This window comes from Scardinius erythrophthalmus (assembly GCF_964197995.2).
Source record: "Scardinius erythrophthalmus genome assembly, chromosome: 6".
In the NCBI taxonomy this organism is placed as follows: Eukaryota; Metazoa; Chordata; class Actinopteri; order Cypriniformes; family Leuciscidae; genus Scardinius; species Scardinius erythrophthalmus.
Genome location: NC_138226.1, coordinates 3,131,206 through 3,150,419, shown reverse-complemented (window position 1 = coordinate 3,150,419; position 19,214 = coordinate 3,131,206). Strand labels below are relative to the sequence as shown.

The 19,214-nt window shown below is 36.8% G+C and overlaps 1 protein-coding gene across 1 annotated transcript in view; it reads left to right on the top strand.

Moving 5' to 3' along the window:
- LOC308691947 (E3 ubiquitin-protein ligase MARCHF4-like) overlaps positions 1 to 18,046 on the top strand; it is a 32,074-nt gene extending 14,028 nt beyond the window's left edge. Inside the window, exons 2-4 of the mRNA XM_081367554.1 lie at positions 13,138 to 13,293; positions 15,242 to 15,434; positions 17,445 to 18,046. Of these exons, the coding sequence (XP_081223680.1) occupies positions 13,138 to 13,293; positions 15,242 to 15,434; positions 17,445 to 17,869 (774 nt within the window). The 3' untranslated portion in view covers positions 17,870 to 18,046. The remainder of the gene's footprint in view (positions 1 to 13,137; positions 13,294 to 15,241; positions 15,435 to 17,444) is intronic.
- The last annotated feature ends 1,168 nt before the right edge of the window (positions 18,047 to 19,214 follow it).

Here is a 19,214-nt window from a genome sequence, read left to right as displayed (position 1 = left end):
TTCAAACAGAAACAAGATTATTTTTCTTACCCCGTGGACAGATAACTTTGCTTGTTTTAAGCAAAAACTCACTTAATTTTGATTTATTTCCCCAGAAAACAAGACATAATATCTTATGGCGTTTTACTACTTTAGTAAATGCATCTTGATTAAAGAATTTTTTGATATTTGGACTGGAAACAAGACAAAAATACTAAGTAAGAAAAGCATTTTTTCCCGTGTGCATGTCAAAAGGTCGTTGCTAAAATCAGCTTGTTTAGCCACCATGAACTCGGGGACATTAAATCACGTCTAATCCTGATGTTTTAATTGACATGGAACCAAATAAGGAATCGGACTGACACATTTACTAAAATGACCTACTTACCATTAATCTGAAAAGTAGGTCTGATATGGATATTTCCGTGTGGATGACTGCACACTTACACTGCGTTCTGCACTTTCTGTGAATGATCAGAGGATGAGTTTAACCTTCAGAAAATGTTCATCATCAACCTCAAGAGGTCAAATATGAATATTAAATATTTTATGAGACCTTTTATTTGGTTCTGTATGAGGTTTGCCGTTTTTGCAAACTTGTTATCAATTTAGTTTTTTTATGTATTAAAGCATATTTCTTGTAAATTAAATAAGAAAAACTTACAGTAAATCTTCAGTTTGATGAACACTGAAAAAGGGAAGATTTTTTTTACATCATGACAATTTTCATGTTTTGTAGCAGGTGAAAATCCTATAGACATAAGATTGCACATAAATCATTTATAATAATATGTGAAACTGGATCACAAAACCAGTCTCGAGTCGCACGGGTATATTTGTGGCAATATCCAACAATACATTGTATGGGTCAAAATTATAGATTTTTCTTTTATGCCAAAAATCATTAGGATATTAAGTAAAGATCATGTTCCATGAAGATATTTAATAAATTTCCTACCGTAAATATATAAAACATTTATTTTTGTGAGTGAATGCAGCACAATCGCCAACATAAATGAACAACTTTAAAGGAGATTTTCTCAATGTTTCGATTTTTTTGCACCCTCAGATTCCAGATTTTCAATAGTTGTATCTCAACCAAATATTGTCCTATCATAACAAACCACACATCAATGGAAAGCTTATTTATTCAGATTTCAGATTATGTATAAATCTCAATTTAAAAAAAAAATTACCCACGTGACTGGTTTTGTGGTCCAGGGTCACATATACATTATGACAGTGAACGACATCAATTCAACAGACCTCTGAGGTGAAACATGCCAACACATATTTTCAGGCAAATTAGGTAATAATTAATAAATAATGAATGTAAGATGGTATCAAACACCCTAAAGCGCTTCACATTTCTGACAGAAGTGTCCGTGTCTGAATCACGTCTGCTAATTTAATTTAAAGAGTGTCAATCTGTGACACGCTTTCCCTCTTTCCTTGAAGTCTAGGAGAATCCCCCTCGAGTCTCCCTCCACCCGGCACCGTCTCAGATGTTTATTTATTTCTGAGTCATACTTATTCATAATTCAGAGCGGCACACGACTGACACAGTTTTGCAGGGGAGTAAGAATCTGACTAAGGTACTCTGGGTTCTGCGAGCGACACACTCACACACTCCTCAAGCTGAACGGCTGTTTCTCACAGGAATGCATTAGAGCTGGAAACCCTTTTTTCATATGATGTGCCATTTCTTATTCTTATTTGATCGCGCTTTTAGCTCCTCTCGGCTCTGTTTAACATGTTTAAATCCATTCTGCAGGTTTTATAGGCTAAAGCTGCATAATTCAAATGAACATTATTAGTGGCTGTTTTTAAATGCTCTATTCTTCAGCAACTCTCTAATATTACTGATTTAATCTATATATAGAAATATAGTGCATTCAGTTTTATTCACATACAAACAAGCAATAAATACTATAGCAAATCTCGTCTGCGTGATTGTTTATATTGTCTCAGAATGTAACTATATTATCGCCCAGCTCTAATCTGCTAAATGAGATTATAAAGCAGGGAGATGTTACGATATTATAAGAATTAACATCATGATTTTCTTTAAAGCTCTCTCTCTCTCTCTCTCACACACACACACACACACACACACACACACACACACACACTCAGATACACTCACACACACTCAGATACACTCACATACACTCTCTCTCTCTCTCTCTCTCACACACCCTCTCTCTCTCTCTTTCTCTCTCTCTCTCACACACAAACACACACACACATACTCTCACTCTCTCACACACACACACACACACACACTCACTCACGCACACACACATTCACAGACAGACAAACTCACGCACACACACACAAATCAATGAAACACTTACAGTTGAAGTAAATGGGACCAAACTATAATTCAATAATATGTACATTAACATGTTTGTAGGGTGAACAAAACTGATTTAAACAACTCGCACTCTACACATTTCTTATTAAAAAATCCCTTTTATTGTAAATGCCTCAACTTTGGCTTTTTTACAAGAAAATGATGGACAAGTCAAATTTATTTTAATCAACATTACGCCACAAATGTTGTCAACTGAACATAAAGTCTGCCTCTTTTCTCCTCTATTGTGTCGTATATCCGAGAGAAACGCTTCTGGAACAAGAACAAATGTGGGCGGGGCTTGATTTTGTTTGTGGGGAATTGACTGGATGGTTGTGGTTTGCTATTGGTGGATCTCATGTGAGTGACAGGTTGCCCCGCCCTCGTCATCAGAGAAGAGGAAGTTATTCTGATTCAATATTACGAGGCACAAAAAAAGAATGATGTGCACGGATCAATCATTGATAATACAGTTTTTTACAATCACTTTGCTACTATTTTCAGAACCTTGATGTCATTTTTCAAAACTCTAGACACAAAACTCAAAACAGTTATCACTTGTAACACAGGCTGTCTAATGTTCAAAACATTGCATTGTGCATTCACATCTTTAAAGAAATCTTGCACTTGCACAATCATTGGTTCAAAAAACTAATTTACTGTGAAATACCATTGAAACATAACTATAGATCACCCACACACAAGCAACTGATAGTTTCATTGTGTCATTGTTCGTACAATCATTAAATATTGTAGAACAAAATAAGTGGTACAGGTTTCATTATGGCACTACATGTACAGTAAATACATCTCTGTAAAGGCACTGCAGTAGTAGAGAGAATACTACAGTGGAATCATTGAACAAAGTTTGTAATATATTGATGCAAAACACTACAGTACAATCACAACATAGGTTTATTTGAATCAAAGCAAAAATAATTAGCTATGAAATAGAAAAGAAAAGACAGTACTGTAAAACATCAAATGCAGTGTTCCTCAACTTGCTTGTTTGTACTGTAAGAAACAAAACAGGAGCGATTACTGTACTTCTACATTGTCATCAACTCTGTGTTGTGGATTTGGCCACAGGTTCTCATCTACATCACAATGGATGTTTTCATTAGCCAAAATATTAGGCTACATCCATGGATATTGTAGTCTAATTGGTTCATGCTCCATGCTAATTGGTGACAATGAATCTCGTTATCTTGAAACTCTCATGATTTACAGTAAACATGAAAGATTGTTTGTCTGTTTCCATACAACTACGCATTCAGAGTAATGCAATAGTTACTTATCATTTTGAGTAGTTGTATCAATTGATAGTTAGATCATTGTAAGGAAATGAATAGACACTCATTTGAAATGTAATGTGTGAATTGCCTTATATATATATATATATATATATATGTATATATATATATATATATATATATATATATATATATATATATATATATATATATATATGTATATATATATATATATATATAATAGTAGTACTTTGATGTTAAGTTGTGTCATATTGAACAGGTGATTTTTGCTGAATGAACAAATGATCTAAGTTTATGTGTATTGTATCCAAGCAATTGAGAAAAGGGTTAGAGTTTTGAAAAATGTGCATTTTGATCATTGGTTGTGAGTTTTGTGTCTAGAGTTGTGAAAAATGACATCAAGGTTCTGAAAATAGTAACAAAGTGATTGTAAAAAACTGTAAACACTGCAATATTGCACACAAACAAGAACTGTAAATTTTGATTTCATGGTGACTAGTTCAGTTTGCTTGGGTTCACATTACACACTTAGTTGTCACTACACTGAAAAATGCTGGGTTGTTTTATCCCAATTTTGGGTCAGATATGGACAAACCCAAATGTTGGGTTAAAAATGTACTTTAAAAATGTAGCCCAACGGCTGGGTTAATGGCATTTTTTTTGTGTGTGTGTGTGTGTGTGTGTGTGTTCCTGAAGTGAATTAGAACGGGAGTAAACTGAACGGCCTTCAGCTCTTGGTGGAGTAAGTGAAACAGATTGTCACAGTTGTAATGGCGTCTGAGAACACGGAGGTGGATTAGGCTGCAGGTTTTGGACTCGCTCCTCATCTCCTCCTGTGCCGTCCTCCTCCCATTGGCTGTTCCTGCTCTCCTCATACTGTCCGGCAACTCGCTCCCACGAAGTCCATCTGCAGACGGGCCTGTGTCTGAACACACACTCCCTTTCTGTTTCCTCTCGGCGCTGTTGGCTGAAGGAGCATCGGGGTCGTGCTTATGTAATCCTCACGTTAAGTTGAGCTCGAGGCGGCTTTTAAAGGAGAGCTCGGCTCTTTGGTGGGAGGAGAACGGAGTACTTTCGGAGAGATTAATGGAGAATTTAAGGTTTTCTTCTGATGTTTCTTCTAGGGGAAAGAAACTGAAATCTCACGTGTTACTCAACAATGTTTGTGCTGTTCAGATTTGACAAGATACCGAAGTCTGCAATCAAAAGTTAATTTAAAATCAAATATTTCTCATCAATGAATCCAAAGATCAAATAATCTGAGCTGCTTTCCACACTGTAAAAAGTGACCAGTTGACTTAACTTAAAAAAAATGGAGGAAACCCATTGCCTTAAAATTATTAAGTAAATAAATGTGCATAGTTTTAAGGCAACGGGTTTCCTAAAAATATTTTAAGTATACTTAAAGCTAATTAACCCAACAGTCGGGTTATTTCTAGAAATTACCCAACGATTTTAAAAATGACCCAATATTTTTTGGAAAATAACCCAACATACTGACCCAATATGTGTAACCAAACGATTGGGTTGAATAAATAACCCAACGTTTTTTACTGTGTAAGTGAACTGAACCCTTATTTACAGTGCACTATATGCTCATTGATAAAGTTAATATTTTTATTAAACATGTCTGAGAACTCCATCAAGCCTCTTAAGCTTTGAAAGAGCAACCTGTGAGCAATAACATGTCCATTTGGGAGCGCAGGACGACACAAAGGAAGGAATAATCACAAACGAGATCTCTTTAATATCTCAACTGTTTCTCTTAGACAGCAATGAGATTAAATGGAGATTACATTGAGTTTCAGGAGATGAGGAAAAACAGAAATCTCACATCACTCCTCGAGATCTCAACAATGTCTCAAACTGTGCTCAGATTTGACAAAATACCAAAGTCTGCGAGGAAAAGTCATTTGTTTCTATTTGTACTTTGCTTAAAGAATTTTAGGAGAAACATCTTGATAATTAAAACATGTCTGAGAACTCAATTTAGTCTTTTGAGCAATGAAAGAGCAACCTGTGAGCAATTACATTTTCCTCTAGAAAAATACATCTCAACTGATTCTCCTAGACAGCAGTGAGATTAAATAGAGATCAAATTGAGTCTCCTAATTCTCAGATGTTTCTCCTGAGGAAAAAGGCCCCGGTAATCTCACATATATATCCTCAATCATCTCATACAGTCTCAAACGGTGCTCAGATATTCCAAAATACTGAAGTCTGCAATCAAAAGACAGAGAGCTCAATATGAACTCAAATATTTCTCATCAGCCCATTCTTCTCTCATTGATTTTAAAGCTTCTTGTGTGCTCACAGGTTGCTCATTCATTGCTCAAGAGACAAAACGGAGTTTTAATTCAAGTATCAACTTTGAATCTCAGATGTTTCTCATAAGAGCAACTCTGGCAATGTCGAATTCAAGGAGATAATCATGAAGAAAATCTCTTTAATATCTCAGTTGTGTCTCCTAGACAGCAATGAGATTAAAGCAATGAGAGTCTCCTGTGTTTCCTTAGGAAAAGAGATCCCAGTAATTTCAGTGATCTCAATACGGTCTCAAACGGTGCTCAGATTTGCCACAGTACCAAAGTCTGCAATCAAAAGTCAGAGATCTCAATATGATTGAGATCTTCAAAGTCCATGTTATTCCCGTTCATTTTAAAGTTTGTTACTTTGCTCAGAGGTTGCTCATTCATTGCTCAGGAGACATAGGCTGAAATCGGTCCCTATACCCCCAAATAGGGCATGATTTTAGGGAACAGCCATTTGTTGTCCGAAACCATAGTGGACGTTATTGAGTGCACTCATTCTATCCCACAATGCACCGCAATAACGGGTGTACATCTTCTCAACAATTCTGAGAAGAAAAACTTGCAATTCTGAGGATAAAAAGTCACAATTCTGATTTATATCACAGTTGTGAGTTATAAAGTCCAAATTGGGAGATATAAACTTGGAATTGCCAGAAAAAAGTCTATAAAAATCTTTTCATTGTTATAGGTTTAAATGTCATTTCATATTGTCAGTATAGGCTAAAAGATTATGCTCCCTATGAATATCATCTAGACTTATTGTTTACGTCAAATTCATGCTTTAATGGCAGGTTTCACCAGTCCAGTCTGTCCGTTTAATGGCTTGCAACCAAAAAAGTGTGTGTAAAGTTCCAAAAGGCTTCTTCGTCGATGGTATTCTATAAAAAGAAGAGCAGCGCGGCATCCAAAATTGAATACTTCCATTCTGTATAGTGTAAAAAAAAAACATAACGCCCAACAAAGTAGTGTGTCTGAATACGTGGAGTTCTTTTTTGCTGCTTATTGCGCTTAAAGGGGTGAGAAATCAAATTTTCCTTGAGCTTTTGACATATGAGGTCATCATACTACAGTATAAGAATATCCTGTAAGTTTCAGAACTGAAAATGTTCTTGTTAGTCCAATAAAAGCTTTTATTGACACCAGGCACAGCGAACGACAGGACAGTGGGGATCTATGAGGTCAAAGGGTATCAAACCCCGCCTCCGCAGAAGAAGATCAACGCCTACATCCACACTGCCTGTTTAGCCCCGCCCACCATGACACTGGAATTCATTATAATATGCAAAACTGTTATCCAATCATAGCAGTGGGTGTTTACTTCCAAGTCTTCAATGTGGCACGCCCATAAAAAAACGAGCATTTCAGGAGCTAGCTCAAAACCAGGGTAGAAAATAGCCTATTAATTATTCATTTTGATGTTTTTGAATGTAAAAACCAAGCAAACGTCATAAGTTGTCCTCAGACAACAATATACATTTTTTTTAAAAGCCAGTTCATGACCCCTTTAAACAGTCAAATACACACAAAATAATGTCAAAATGCAGATCTTGGCGAGTGTACATGTAAACACAGCCAGTAATGTTTTAAGTCAGGGGTCACCAAACTAAGGCCCGCGGGCCGACTCAGGCCCGCCACCCCCCTTTGACTGGCCCCCCAGCCCCTCTGCCCAACACTACTTGAACCGGCCCTATGAGGCAATCCCCAAAAGTCGTCATGGACGGTACGTCATGGTACGGCCGTCACAGTTTGGTGCATACATTTACACGGAGAATACACGGTATAAAAATAAATAAAACTAGCGTGCAATTTAATTAATGTAATGCGGAACTACTGTTAGATACGCGGATTCTTAGGGACACCTAATCTGTAGCTCCGCCTTAGCTCTGAAGCTGCGGTGTGAAGATTGCAATGCTGGAATATGTTGAAAGAGAGGTGTGGGCGCGATCGAAAAGTCGTTAAGTGTTTACTTATATTTATTTGTGTGTGTGTGTGTGTGTGTGTGTGGCGCGGCCGCGATCGAACAGTGGAAACATAAAAACATACTCCGTCCTTTAGTTTATGCAGGACATCATTCAAACTGCAAAGTGTTTAAGTTACTGTTAATTACATTTTTAAGGAAAACAAATATATTAATCTGAAATGTAGCAGATTAATTTTCAATTAATTCAGGTACAATTACCAAACATATCAAGGTATTTTTATTAATTGAATTAATGAACTAATTATATAAAACTATTGTCAGTGCACTACAAATAAACTGGTTCTATCCCTTTACTTTATTAATAAAACTTATTTAAAAAAAAAATACAAGGCTTAAGACATTTAATTTTTCTTTTGGTGGTCCAGCCTGAGACATGCACAAGCCTTCTGCATTTTTGTTTTGCTTTTCCCTTCACTGTACCCAACCGTGATGTCTGAACCGAGGTATGAACCGAACCGTGACTTCTGTGTACCGTTCCACCCCTAAAAGAGAGTGCAGAGTTTTCAAAGAACAGTGGACCAACGAATATTTGTGAAGAATAACTTTAAATAAAACAAATTGTGAAGACTCGATTACAACTTTTGCAAACCACTAGTAAAGATAAACAAATATGTGCCAGGAATCAAGTGTTGATATAGTAGTGTGAATATAGTAGTGGGGATGGCTGTGCCAGGCTAGTAATCTCTACTACACAATGAGGCCTGCTGGTGGTCATTTTGGTCTGGGTCATACAATTCTATGTTATATAGCTGACCCGGCCCCGGCCCCGGCCCCCCATCACAGTCAGGAACGATAATGTGGCCCCCAGAGAAAAAAGTTTGGTGACCCCTGTTTTAAGTGAATGTAAACAGTTGAGGAAGAAACGCATGTATGTGCAGTATGTGATTTCGGACGCACCGCATCTATTATTTTGCATTCTGATTCTAACATCCAAACGCACAAGATGATATTCTTTTCCTTATTCCGTGGATCTCGCCTGTTTTCCACAGTTTTTCTGTGCGTAACAGCTTCAAACATGTTTTATTCAAGCATCAGCTCAAATGTTCTCAGATGTTTCTTCTAAAATACAGCAAGTCTTTTAGAGTCTATCTGTATTTCTTCGCAATCATTTAAAGTCCCCCTGTAGTCGATCATTTTATCCCTTAAAACTCATCTTTGATCTCTAAAATGACATATTTGAATGTTTTTTCCTTGAATGCCTTAAAATATCTTGAATGTAACTCGACACCCTCGCCTCATTTAGTATACGCAGTTCTATGAATATGCAAATGAGCCCCGCCTCCACCCACTCACTCAGCTCAGAGGTCCACTCGCACACGTTGATCTAATTGGTTACAAGGTAGTTTGTGACGTCAGAAACACCAGCGATTTCAAAGCGTGTGTTTGAGACTGTCTTTGGTTCACTGCAGTTTTAAGGAGGAAATACTCAGCAATGCTGTCGACTTACGAATTTACACATGGTGTGTCTTAAAGCATATTAAAAACACCACATAGACATATAAACAACATTAAAAGCTGGATTTTCACTACAAGGGGACTTTAAAGTTAACAAAACTGAGCATTGAATGAGCAAAACTGCGCAATAGCATCCTCGCATTAGTTTATGATCTTATTTTGGGCTCTGAAACGTTTAACTCGAGCTCTGTTTATACACTCATCTTCTGCACGTTGTTTGTGCGAGTGTCGATGTCTCTCAGCGTGACGCTAGCGTTAGTGTTTGCTGGAAGGTGAGCGTCACACTGCGCCACACCTGTTCCTGTGTCTGCTGATCCTCAGTTACGCTTCACACACACACACACACGACAGTCACTACGACCATCCGCGTTCGTCACACACTGTCCCGTACATGCAGGAGAGCAGAACGCCACACACACACATTACTCAGTACAACACCGTCCCGTAGTAAAAAATACCACACAAGACGCACATTAGATGCTAACGTCCAAAACATAGTGAGAAAAACCAGATTAAACCAGTCTAAACTGGATTGTCGGATGAACACTGTAAAGTTTATTGGAGTGCATTTTAGAAGAAAATACTATCTCAGTCTTTCTAACAATGTTTAATTCACTGCTACTTGCTGTTTCTTTGTGAAAATTTACTTTAAGTGGAAATTGTTTCAAAAGACATCCTTTAGTGTTTGTTGCTAAATAATGCCACAATACTCTAATAAGCATAAATATAGACAGCACACATAGATATTGGGTAAAATAGACTATTTTTAATGAGATTGAACAGCACTAGGGTAGTAAATGATTGGTAAGTATATGTATAATACTATATAATAGGCTATACTATAATATTCTTCAAAGATTTCTTCTACATTTTGGATCCGTCATAAAGCCAATCCCATAATGTGATATTCTCTCTTGGAATAGACTTTGCATGCCTTAAAATCACTGTGTTTTGACCACAAATTCAAATTGTGTACTTTTTTTCTTTCTATTGTAATATATAGTAAATGTAATTTATTCCTGTGATCAAAGCTGCATTTTCAGCATCATAACTCCAGTCTTCAGTGTCACATGATCTTTCAGAAATCACTCTAATATGATGATTTGATGATCAAGAAACATTGTGTAAAAAAAAAATCTGGATTCTTTGATGAATAGAAAGTTCAAAAGAACAGCATTTATTTGATATAGAAATCTTTTGTAACATTACAAATGTCTTGTCGTTTGTTCTAATGCATCCTTGCTGAATAAAAATATTAACTTTCACTGCCAGCGTTTTGATACTTTTCACAAAAATGTCATGGCCCCCAGAATATTATTATGTTGTATGAATATCTGAACATGCAACATATCAAAAGAAAGAACATAATCTCTGCTTTAAAATAAGTAAATAAATGTAATATGGGTAAGTTTCATAAAAAAGCAACACTTTGAATATAAAGATGAGAAAATCATGAAAATCGTCACTTGTTTCTGTCTCTTCTTCGACAGTGTTTTGATCGGGAGATTCAGTATTCGTTCAGGAGATATGTAATAGCGCCCCCTACCGTATAACAGTGAAAACACGGAAAGCCAGAAAATTCCGTCAATGGCGGGGAAAGAGTTAAAGGGTTAGTTCACCCAAAAATGAAAATTCTGTCAGTAATTACTCACCCTCATGTTGTTCCAACCGCGTAAGACCTTCGTTCATCTTCGGAACACAAATTAAGATATTTTTGATGAAATCTGAGCCATGTCTCACTCCTCCATAGGCTGCTATGTGACCGAAACTTGCTGGCCCAGAAAAGTTATTAAAGAGATCGTTAATATAGTCCAAGTGACTCCAGTGGCTCAATCTTAAGTATATCAAGTGACGAGAATACTTTTTGTGCGCAAAAACAAACAAAAATAACGACTTTATTCCACTTTTCATTTCCTTCTCTCTGGGCCTCGTAGTGTTTTTGCGCTGCGCGTCTGTGTTGCACGTCATCACGCATCACACACATGACCGGCGTCGGCCAATAGTGAGCCTACGTTGTGACGTGCAACACAGACGCGCTGCGCAAAAACACTACGCGAACCAACTAGAGGTCCAGAGAGAAGGAAATGAATAGTGGAATAAAGTCGTTATTTTTGTTTGTTTTTGCGCACAAAAAGTATTCTCGTCGCTTGATATACTTAAGATTGAGCCACTGGAGTCACTTGGACTATATTAACGATCTCTTTAATAACTTTTCTGGGCCAGCAAGTTTCGGTCACATAGCAGCCTATGGAGGAGTGAGACATGGCTCAGATTTCATCAAAAATATCTTAATTTGTGTTCCGAAGATGAACGAAGGTCTTACGCGGTTGGAACAACATGAGGGAGAGTAATTACTGTCAGAATTTTCATTTTTGGGTGAACTAACCCTTTAATAAAATAGCACTGACCCCAGACTTTTGAACAGTATTGTAGTTCACCAAAAAAATGAAATTTCTGTCATTGTTTACTCTCCCTCATGTTGTTCCAAACCTGCGTGACTTTCCGTCTTCTGCAGAACACAAAAGGAGAGTTTAGTTTGTTTTTAACGGATATTTAAGACACTTCTGTGCAGTTGAAATAAATCAGTGATTCTTCACCTGGAGATTCTCACAATCTACCTGACATTTGTATTTTTAGTGCACTATTCCTTTAAATATCCAAACACAGCATGAACAGCAGTGTCAATCTGTTAGTTTGTTTATTTCACAGAATCACAGCGCTTCTGCAGTTTACCATGTGTAGCGCAGTTAAAAAGTCACTCTGAATGAATGAATGTTGGGCTTTAGTTCTCTTTATCCAATTTTAAAATTCATACAGTGTCCATGAGGAAGATAAATTATTAATTCTGAAATAGTCAATTCATTTTTCATTATGTCTGAACTGTCTAAAACCAAGATAAAACACTGAAAAATAAATAGATGATAAAAAGCGCTGGGTATTGAAAAGGCGTAGATAAAAAGACTTTTTAAAAACATATTTATAACAAACTAAGAATTTCTAAGGGCTCTAAATGATCAAAACGTCGCTGAAAAGCCTGTTGCACACAATCTACTACATGTCTTCTGTCGTCTGATTGATAGTTTATACTTTTTTAGAAGGTAAAATGTCTTTTTTATTGTAAAAATGTTATGCTCATGGTTCATGTCTTCAGTTTTCTGTGAAAACTAATTTTTATAAAGTAAACATATGAATAACTTTTATGTTGTCATTAATATTTTAAGATGAACACTTACTAGAATGACGCAAATTATTTTTACTGGATTAATATCCATACATTTTTTTTATTTTTTTTTTAGAAAAATCATGTTAAAATATGAGTCTAAAATATGATCAATGCTTTTTAGGAACGTTTCTTTGTTCATCTGTCAATCATCATTGTATAGCATTGCACTATAAGTTTTAAAACTACAGATATTGATATTTCATCATAAAACTAAGCATTTAAATATCATCTTACTAAGATTATTGGAGATATAGAGTGACAGCTTATATTTATATGGATTGTATGTTCTCATTGATTTACATTACAAGTGAGCATCAGAATTTCATCTTACTTTTTGGCCATATAAATATCAGTATCTGCACCAAACTGCATATTTTGGGCCTCTGAATAAAATTCTGATGTTTTTTCATCCTTGAGTCTGAGGATGTCAGGTTCATGTCAGGCTTTACTGGGTTAATATTCCTTCATTCTCTTCTCTGGATGCTCAAGTAATGGTGTTTTTACTGAGAGTCTCATGTGTGTGTGTGTGTGTGTGTGTGTGTGTGTGTGTGTGTCAGGGCGAGCTGCTGAGCCCGTGTCGCTGCAGCGGGTCCGTTCGCAGCACTCATCAGCCGTGTCTCATCAAGTGGATCAGTGAAAGAGGCTCGTGGACCTGTGAACTCTGTTACTACAAGTATCAGGTGATCGCCATCAGCACCAAGAACCCACTGCAGGTACAACACGTATTAAAGAGCTGGTATAATGTCTTTTCACAAGATGTAAAATAAGTCTCTGATGTCCCCAGAGTGCGTGTGTGAAGTTTTAGCTCAAAATACCCCACAGATATTTTTATATAGCATGTTAAAATTGTCACTTTTTGAGGGTGTTTTTGTGTGTGTCCCTTTAAATGCAAATGAGCTGCTGCTCCTGGCACAGGGGGCGGAGCTTCAAGAGCTTGTGTCCTTTTACCTCACACAGACATGCACTGAAAATTTCAAAAACTTTTAGCTTTTTATGTTCAAACCGGAGTCAGACAATGATGGAGAGACTCAAAAAGAAGTGACAACATGTAGAAGCAACAGGACATTTCTGAATGGTTAGTTGATGAATTTATGAAGCTTATGTGTAGTTATCTTCTAGTCATTGATTAGCATATTCTGTCATGATAATCTATAAACCGTGTTCAGGGGGCGGGGTTTATGTAAATTCTAGGGTTGGTGATGTCACTAACCCGGGAGGAATGTGGTGTAGTCTCTACCAGCCGTTTGTTGTAGTCCTTAAAAAGCGATTTCTTTAAAAGCAAATATCTCCCTTTGCTTTGAACTTTGAGCGTTGTAACTTTGCAGATGTTGTTTATGCTCAAACAGCAACATTACACACTAACTAAAGTTAGAAAAGTCAAATCATAATCAAGTTAGAAAAGTCAAATCATAATCAACCACCCCTTTAAATGATGCAACTACACAAAACCACTACAAGACTGAAGACTGTTTACAAAATTAGACCTGAATTAGTATAGTAACGGTTTTGATTCTTAATTATTCTACTCAAAATTATTATTATTTGATAAATTATTTGATCAAAAATACAGTTTTCTATGTAAATCCATAGTAATATGTAATTTATTCCTGGGATCAAAGCTAAACTTTGAGCATCATTACTCCAGTCTTCTCTTCAGAGTCACATGATCCTCCAGAAATCTTGATGATTTGATGATCGAGAAACATTTATGTTTATTATCAATGTTGAAAACAGCTTAAACTGCTTAATACTTTTTTTTTTGTGGAAACTGTGATACATTTTTGTTAATGAATAGAAACTTGAAAAGCATTTATTTGAGATAAAAAAATCTTTAGTGACATTAAAAATTTCTTTGCTCTCACGTTTGATCAATTTAATGTGTCCTTGCTGAAAATAATCAATAAAAAACCCCAAACTAAACGGTACTACACTAAACAAGAACAATACTGTTTGGTCGTACTATATTGTTTTAACTAAAGTGCATTTATAAACAACATTACAAACAATAAAACTCCAAATGTGTGTCTGTAACTACACATCGTCACTGAGGTTTAGTGAATCAAGAATCATTCTGTGTCATTAGACCAATTCAAACCCAACTTTTATAGAGAACGAGTTCATTTGAATCATTTGTGACCCTGGATCACGTCACCAGTCTCGAGTCGCACGGGTATATCTGTGGCAATAGCCAACAATACATTGTATGGGTCAAAATTATTGATTTTTCTTTTATGCCAAAAATCATTAGGATATTAAGTAAAGATCATGTTCCATGACGATATTTAGTAAATTTCCTACCGTAAATATATAAAACATTTATTTTTGTGAGTGAATGCAGCACAATCGCCAACATAAATGAACAACTTTAAAGGAGATTTTCTCAATGTTTAGATTTTTTTGCACCCTCAGATTCCAGATTTACAATAGTTGTATCTCGACCAAATATTGTCCTATCCTAACAAACCATACATCAATGGAAAGCTTATTTATTCAGCTTTCAGATGATGTATACATCTCAATTTAAAAAAACTGACCAATGTGACTTGTTTTGTGGTTCATGGTCACATATAGTTTTGAATAAGAACTGGATCTCAATCCTAAATAGTGAGATACAATAGAACTGAAACACCTTTCTCTCTCCGTCTTTGTCTTTTAATGAAGTGGCAAGCGATTTCCCTCACCGTCATAGAGAAGGTCCAGATAGCGGCGGCCATCTTGGGTTCCCTCTTCCTCATCGCCAGCATCTCGTGGCTCGTGTGGTCGTCTCTCAGCCCTTCGGCCAAATGGCAACGGCAAGACCTGCTCTTTCAGATCTGTTACGGGATGTACGGCTTCATGGACGTCATCTGCATCGGTACGTGCGGTTCTGCTTGGGGTCAGAGGTCAAGTTAAGGTTTAAATGAAAGATATATTCAGTCATAATAAGTCGTTTATACAGTTTAGTTCAGCTCTTTTTTTCACTGGGGAAGTTTCACTGCTTTCTGAAAGTTATAGTTTTCTTAGTACAATAAATATATTTATAAGAAAAGATGAAGGAGAATTTTACTACAAACTCTTTTAAAGAAATCCACAGACAGTATAAGTGTTTTAAAAGCAGAAAAACCTTGAAACTGGGTCTGTAAAGAACCCATACCTCATTTAATCTTCTTCTGTGACTCACAATGCACCTGTGACCATGAATCTAATACAGCGGGAGTCAAATCTAAAGGAAAAAGAACATATGTAGCAACTTTTAAATATTATATCATGCATTAATACAGTATGTAATATTATCTGGTCCATTTTAATGATTGAGTCTCAGTCCCAGTGAGTGTAGCGAATTTACATCCACACAGATTTTATAGAATATTAAATACATACGGTCACATATGAGCGTAAACAGAAGGAGAAGTAAAAAAGCAAAAGAAATCAGCGGATGAATGATTCAGTTTGTTTGTTTTTGAGCAAATGGCATATAAAACATGCGGCAGCAGGAGAGATTGTGTCCTATTCATCAGTCATTAGAGCAGAATACAGGATTTAAAGCAAAAGTTCACTTAACAATACTAATGTAGTCATCATTAACTCAAACTCATATTATTATTCAAGTATTTTTAAATACATGTGTATATTTTTCTCACTCAATTTACCACTGACTGCCTCTGATTGCTTTTAGAGGGAAGAACTGCCTATAACTTTGCATGTATTCGACCATTCAAGTGCAATAAGACGTGAAAGAGAACCGAATTCCCAAGTTTTTTTTCACTGGTTATTGTGTTTAATAACACTTTTTAACATTGAGCGCATTCAAAATTCGCGTTCGCCTTCTAAGAGAGGCAGCTTCCTGTGCGCACACTTTCCTTTTTCCTTTTCAGGATAGGATATATTGCACTAATAACTCTTTTTAACATCAAGCACATCCCGCTTATATTCTCACTCATGCATTTCATCACTCTGAAGTGTCAATAGTGCTATATATTTACATACCGCGCTATAGCAAAATCTCTAACGATAGACATTTTATACCGTGGTAATGATAGATCGTGCTAGTTAATGCATTAACTAATGTTAACAAATGAGACCTTAAGTGTTATAATTTTCTTTATCTCAGTTATGTGACCCTTTAGGGCCCTATCTTACACCCGGTGCAATGCAGCGCCAGGCGCGACGCAAGTGTTTTTTGCTAGCTTCAGCCCGACGCAGTTATCATTTTTACGTCCTGTGCCATGTTGTTTAAATAGCAAATACATTTGCGCCCATTTGTTCGCCCCTGGGCGTGCTGGTCTGAAAACAAGGTGTGTTCAGGCGCATTGTTGGCGCGTTACTATTTTGAGGCAAATGAAAAAGACTGAGCCTTTGACCAACTGAAACCTGGTCTAAAGTCAATGATGCAGTATTTTTTTGTTATTTAAAGAGCGCGTTAGGAATGTGCGCCTATAGGTGGGTCCACAACACACATACACTTTGTCCCGTAGATGTTCTGCTCGCACTTTAACCAAGCTTATGAGCAGATCCGTTCCTCGCTAGAGAAGCGTTTAGTTTTTCCGCTTGCAAAATCCACCATGTAAATAGCGAATCCGCCAAGGCGCGAGCGCAACTGGCTTTTAAAAGGAGTGTGAAATTACACTCTTGATTGATTAATTGCACGTTACGCCCAAAACACACCCATTACTCATTAAGAGAATAGAGACAACCCTTTTAGACCATGCGGCGATAATTTTTCCTGTCGTTAAACTAGCAAAAGTGGATTCACGCAAGTGCACTTGCGCCGTGCGCTTTAGACCATGCGCTTAGATCGTTAAAATAGGGCCCCTAAACTTTGTTGTTCAGTCATGAATCACGAAAAACATTGCAGAAACATAACCCCGAATCAATCTCTCCACAGCTCTAATCGTCCACGAGGGCCGGTCCGTCTTCCGCATATTCCATCGCTGGCAGGCCGTCAATCAGCAGTGGAAAGTTTTAAATTACGACAAAAAGAGAGACAGCGAGGAGGTGAAGAAGAGCGAGGAACTGAAGCGTTCGCTGCTCCACCAGAGGGAGCCGGTGAGAGTGGACGTCTCTCCGTCACCGTCTTCACTCATGGCTTCTGCTGGGACGCCAGCGCTCGACGTGACCGACGTGACCGACGGCACCACACAGGACCCCACAGGCACCGACGGCCCGGCTCTGCCTGAACAACACTGTCCGTATAACCTTCGCTATTTATTCAGCCATCTTCGGCCACACGAGCCCCGGAGCTCGCCGAGTCCCGTCGGCACGAACACCACCAAACCTAGAGAAGTGGTGATGAGAGTCACCACCGTCTGAGGAGGCCTTACGACGGGACGCCTCAAACGCCTTTCAGCACAGACACACGAAGAGCACAGCGTTGAAACTGTTGGATTGGATTATAAATGACTTTAATAGATGCTAATCATGAACAATATGGGTTTTTATTTGCATATGCTGAGATTTAAAGAGCTGAATTTAAAGCGACTTTCACCCAAAAATGGACATTCTGTCATTCTTTACTCACCCTCATGACGCTCCCAAGACGTGTTCATAGTTTTCAGTCATGTGACTGGCATGGAGATGCCCGTAGAACTTCCATCTGTTTCAATCCACAACTATTTAGACCTCGAAATGAAGAAAAAGAAAAAAATATGTGAACAAAATGCAAGTTTTGGGCACTTGTGATCATCCTACTGCATCAAAAACACTTAAAGTGCCTTAATGTACTAAAACACTGATATTAAAAGATCAAATTGAGTTTACACCTTACTGATGATCATGCAAGATACAGGTGAGCAGATGAGTCTAGAATATGAATGCAATGTGCTAATTGGTGAAGCGTTTTCTTCATAATGGTTTTCATGGAAAAACGAATAACGAGAAACTGCGTGTTGAGTTTATATTCTGGGTTCATCAGCTTGCCTGTACATAGTATGCATCATTAATAAGCGGTATATTGATTTGATCTTTAAATCTCACTGTCTTACTATATTAGTACTAAGTACAAACCTGGCAAACATGGAATAAAAAAGGAGAATTAATGAAGAATCTTCATGCATAAAACAATTCATTGTTCGACAGTAGAAATAACAAAATATGGGTTTAGAACCTGTGTTATTTAAGTATTATTAATATACTACTATAGTTTTATGTTATTTAATCTAATTTATTTATAAGTATAGTTCTAGAGTTTTTAATCAATTTGAATTAGTTTGAATCATTTTTTTTTTCATTTTCAATAGTTGTAGTTTTTTTTAAGTGTCTATTTAGTTTTATTCATTTTATTTCAGTGCTACTTCAGTTATTTTAGTACTTTAAATGAAATTTAGAAATGTTGCCTGTATTTTATTACAGTTAATGTTTATTTTATTTCAAGTAATGAAAATGTTTTTGTTTTTTTTATGTTTTAGTTTTAGTCATCGATAATAACCCTGTTTGAGGGTGAGTAAACAATAAGAGCATTTTTGTTTTTGGGTAGATTATTCCTTTGTGTTTAGATAATATTTATTTGAAAAAAAAGGTCACTATTCATTGAAAAAGTTGATGATAGTTTTGGGAGATTAAAAAGTCGGCACACCACGACTCCAAAAATGTGAAAAATGTAATGATAGACTCGATAGCTTCGTGCACGTAGGCTCTTCGTCAGACAATTAAAAGTTAG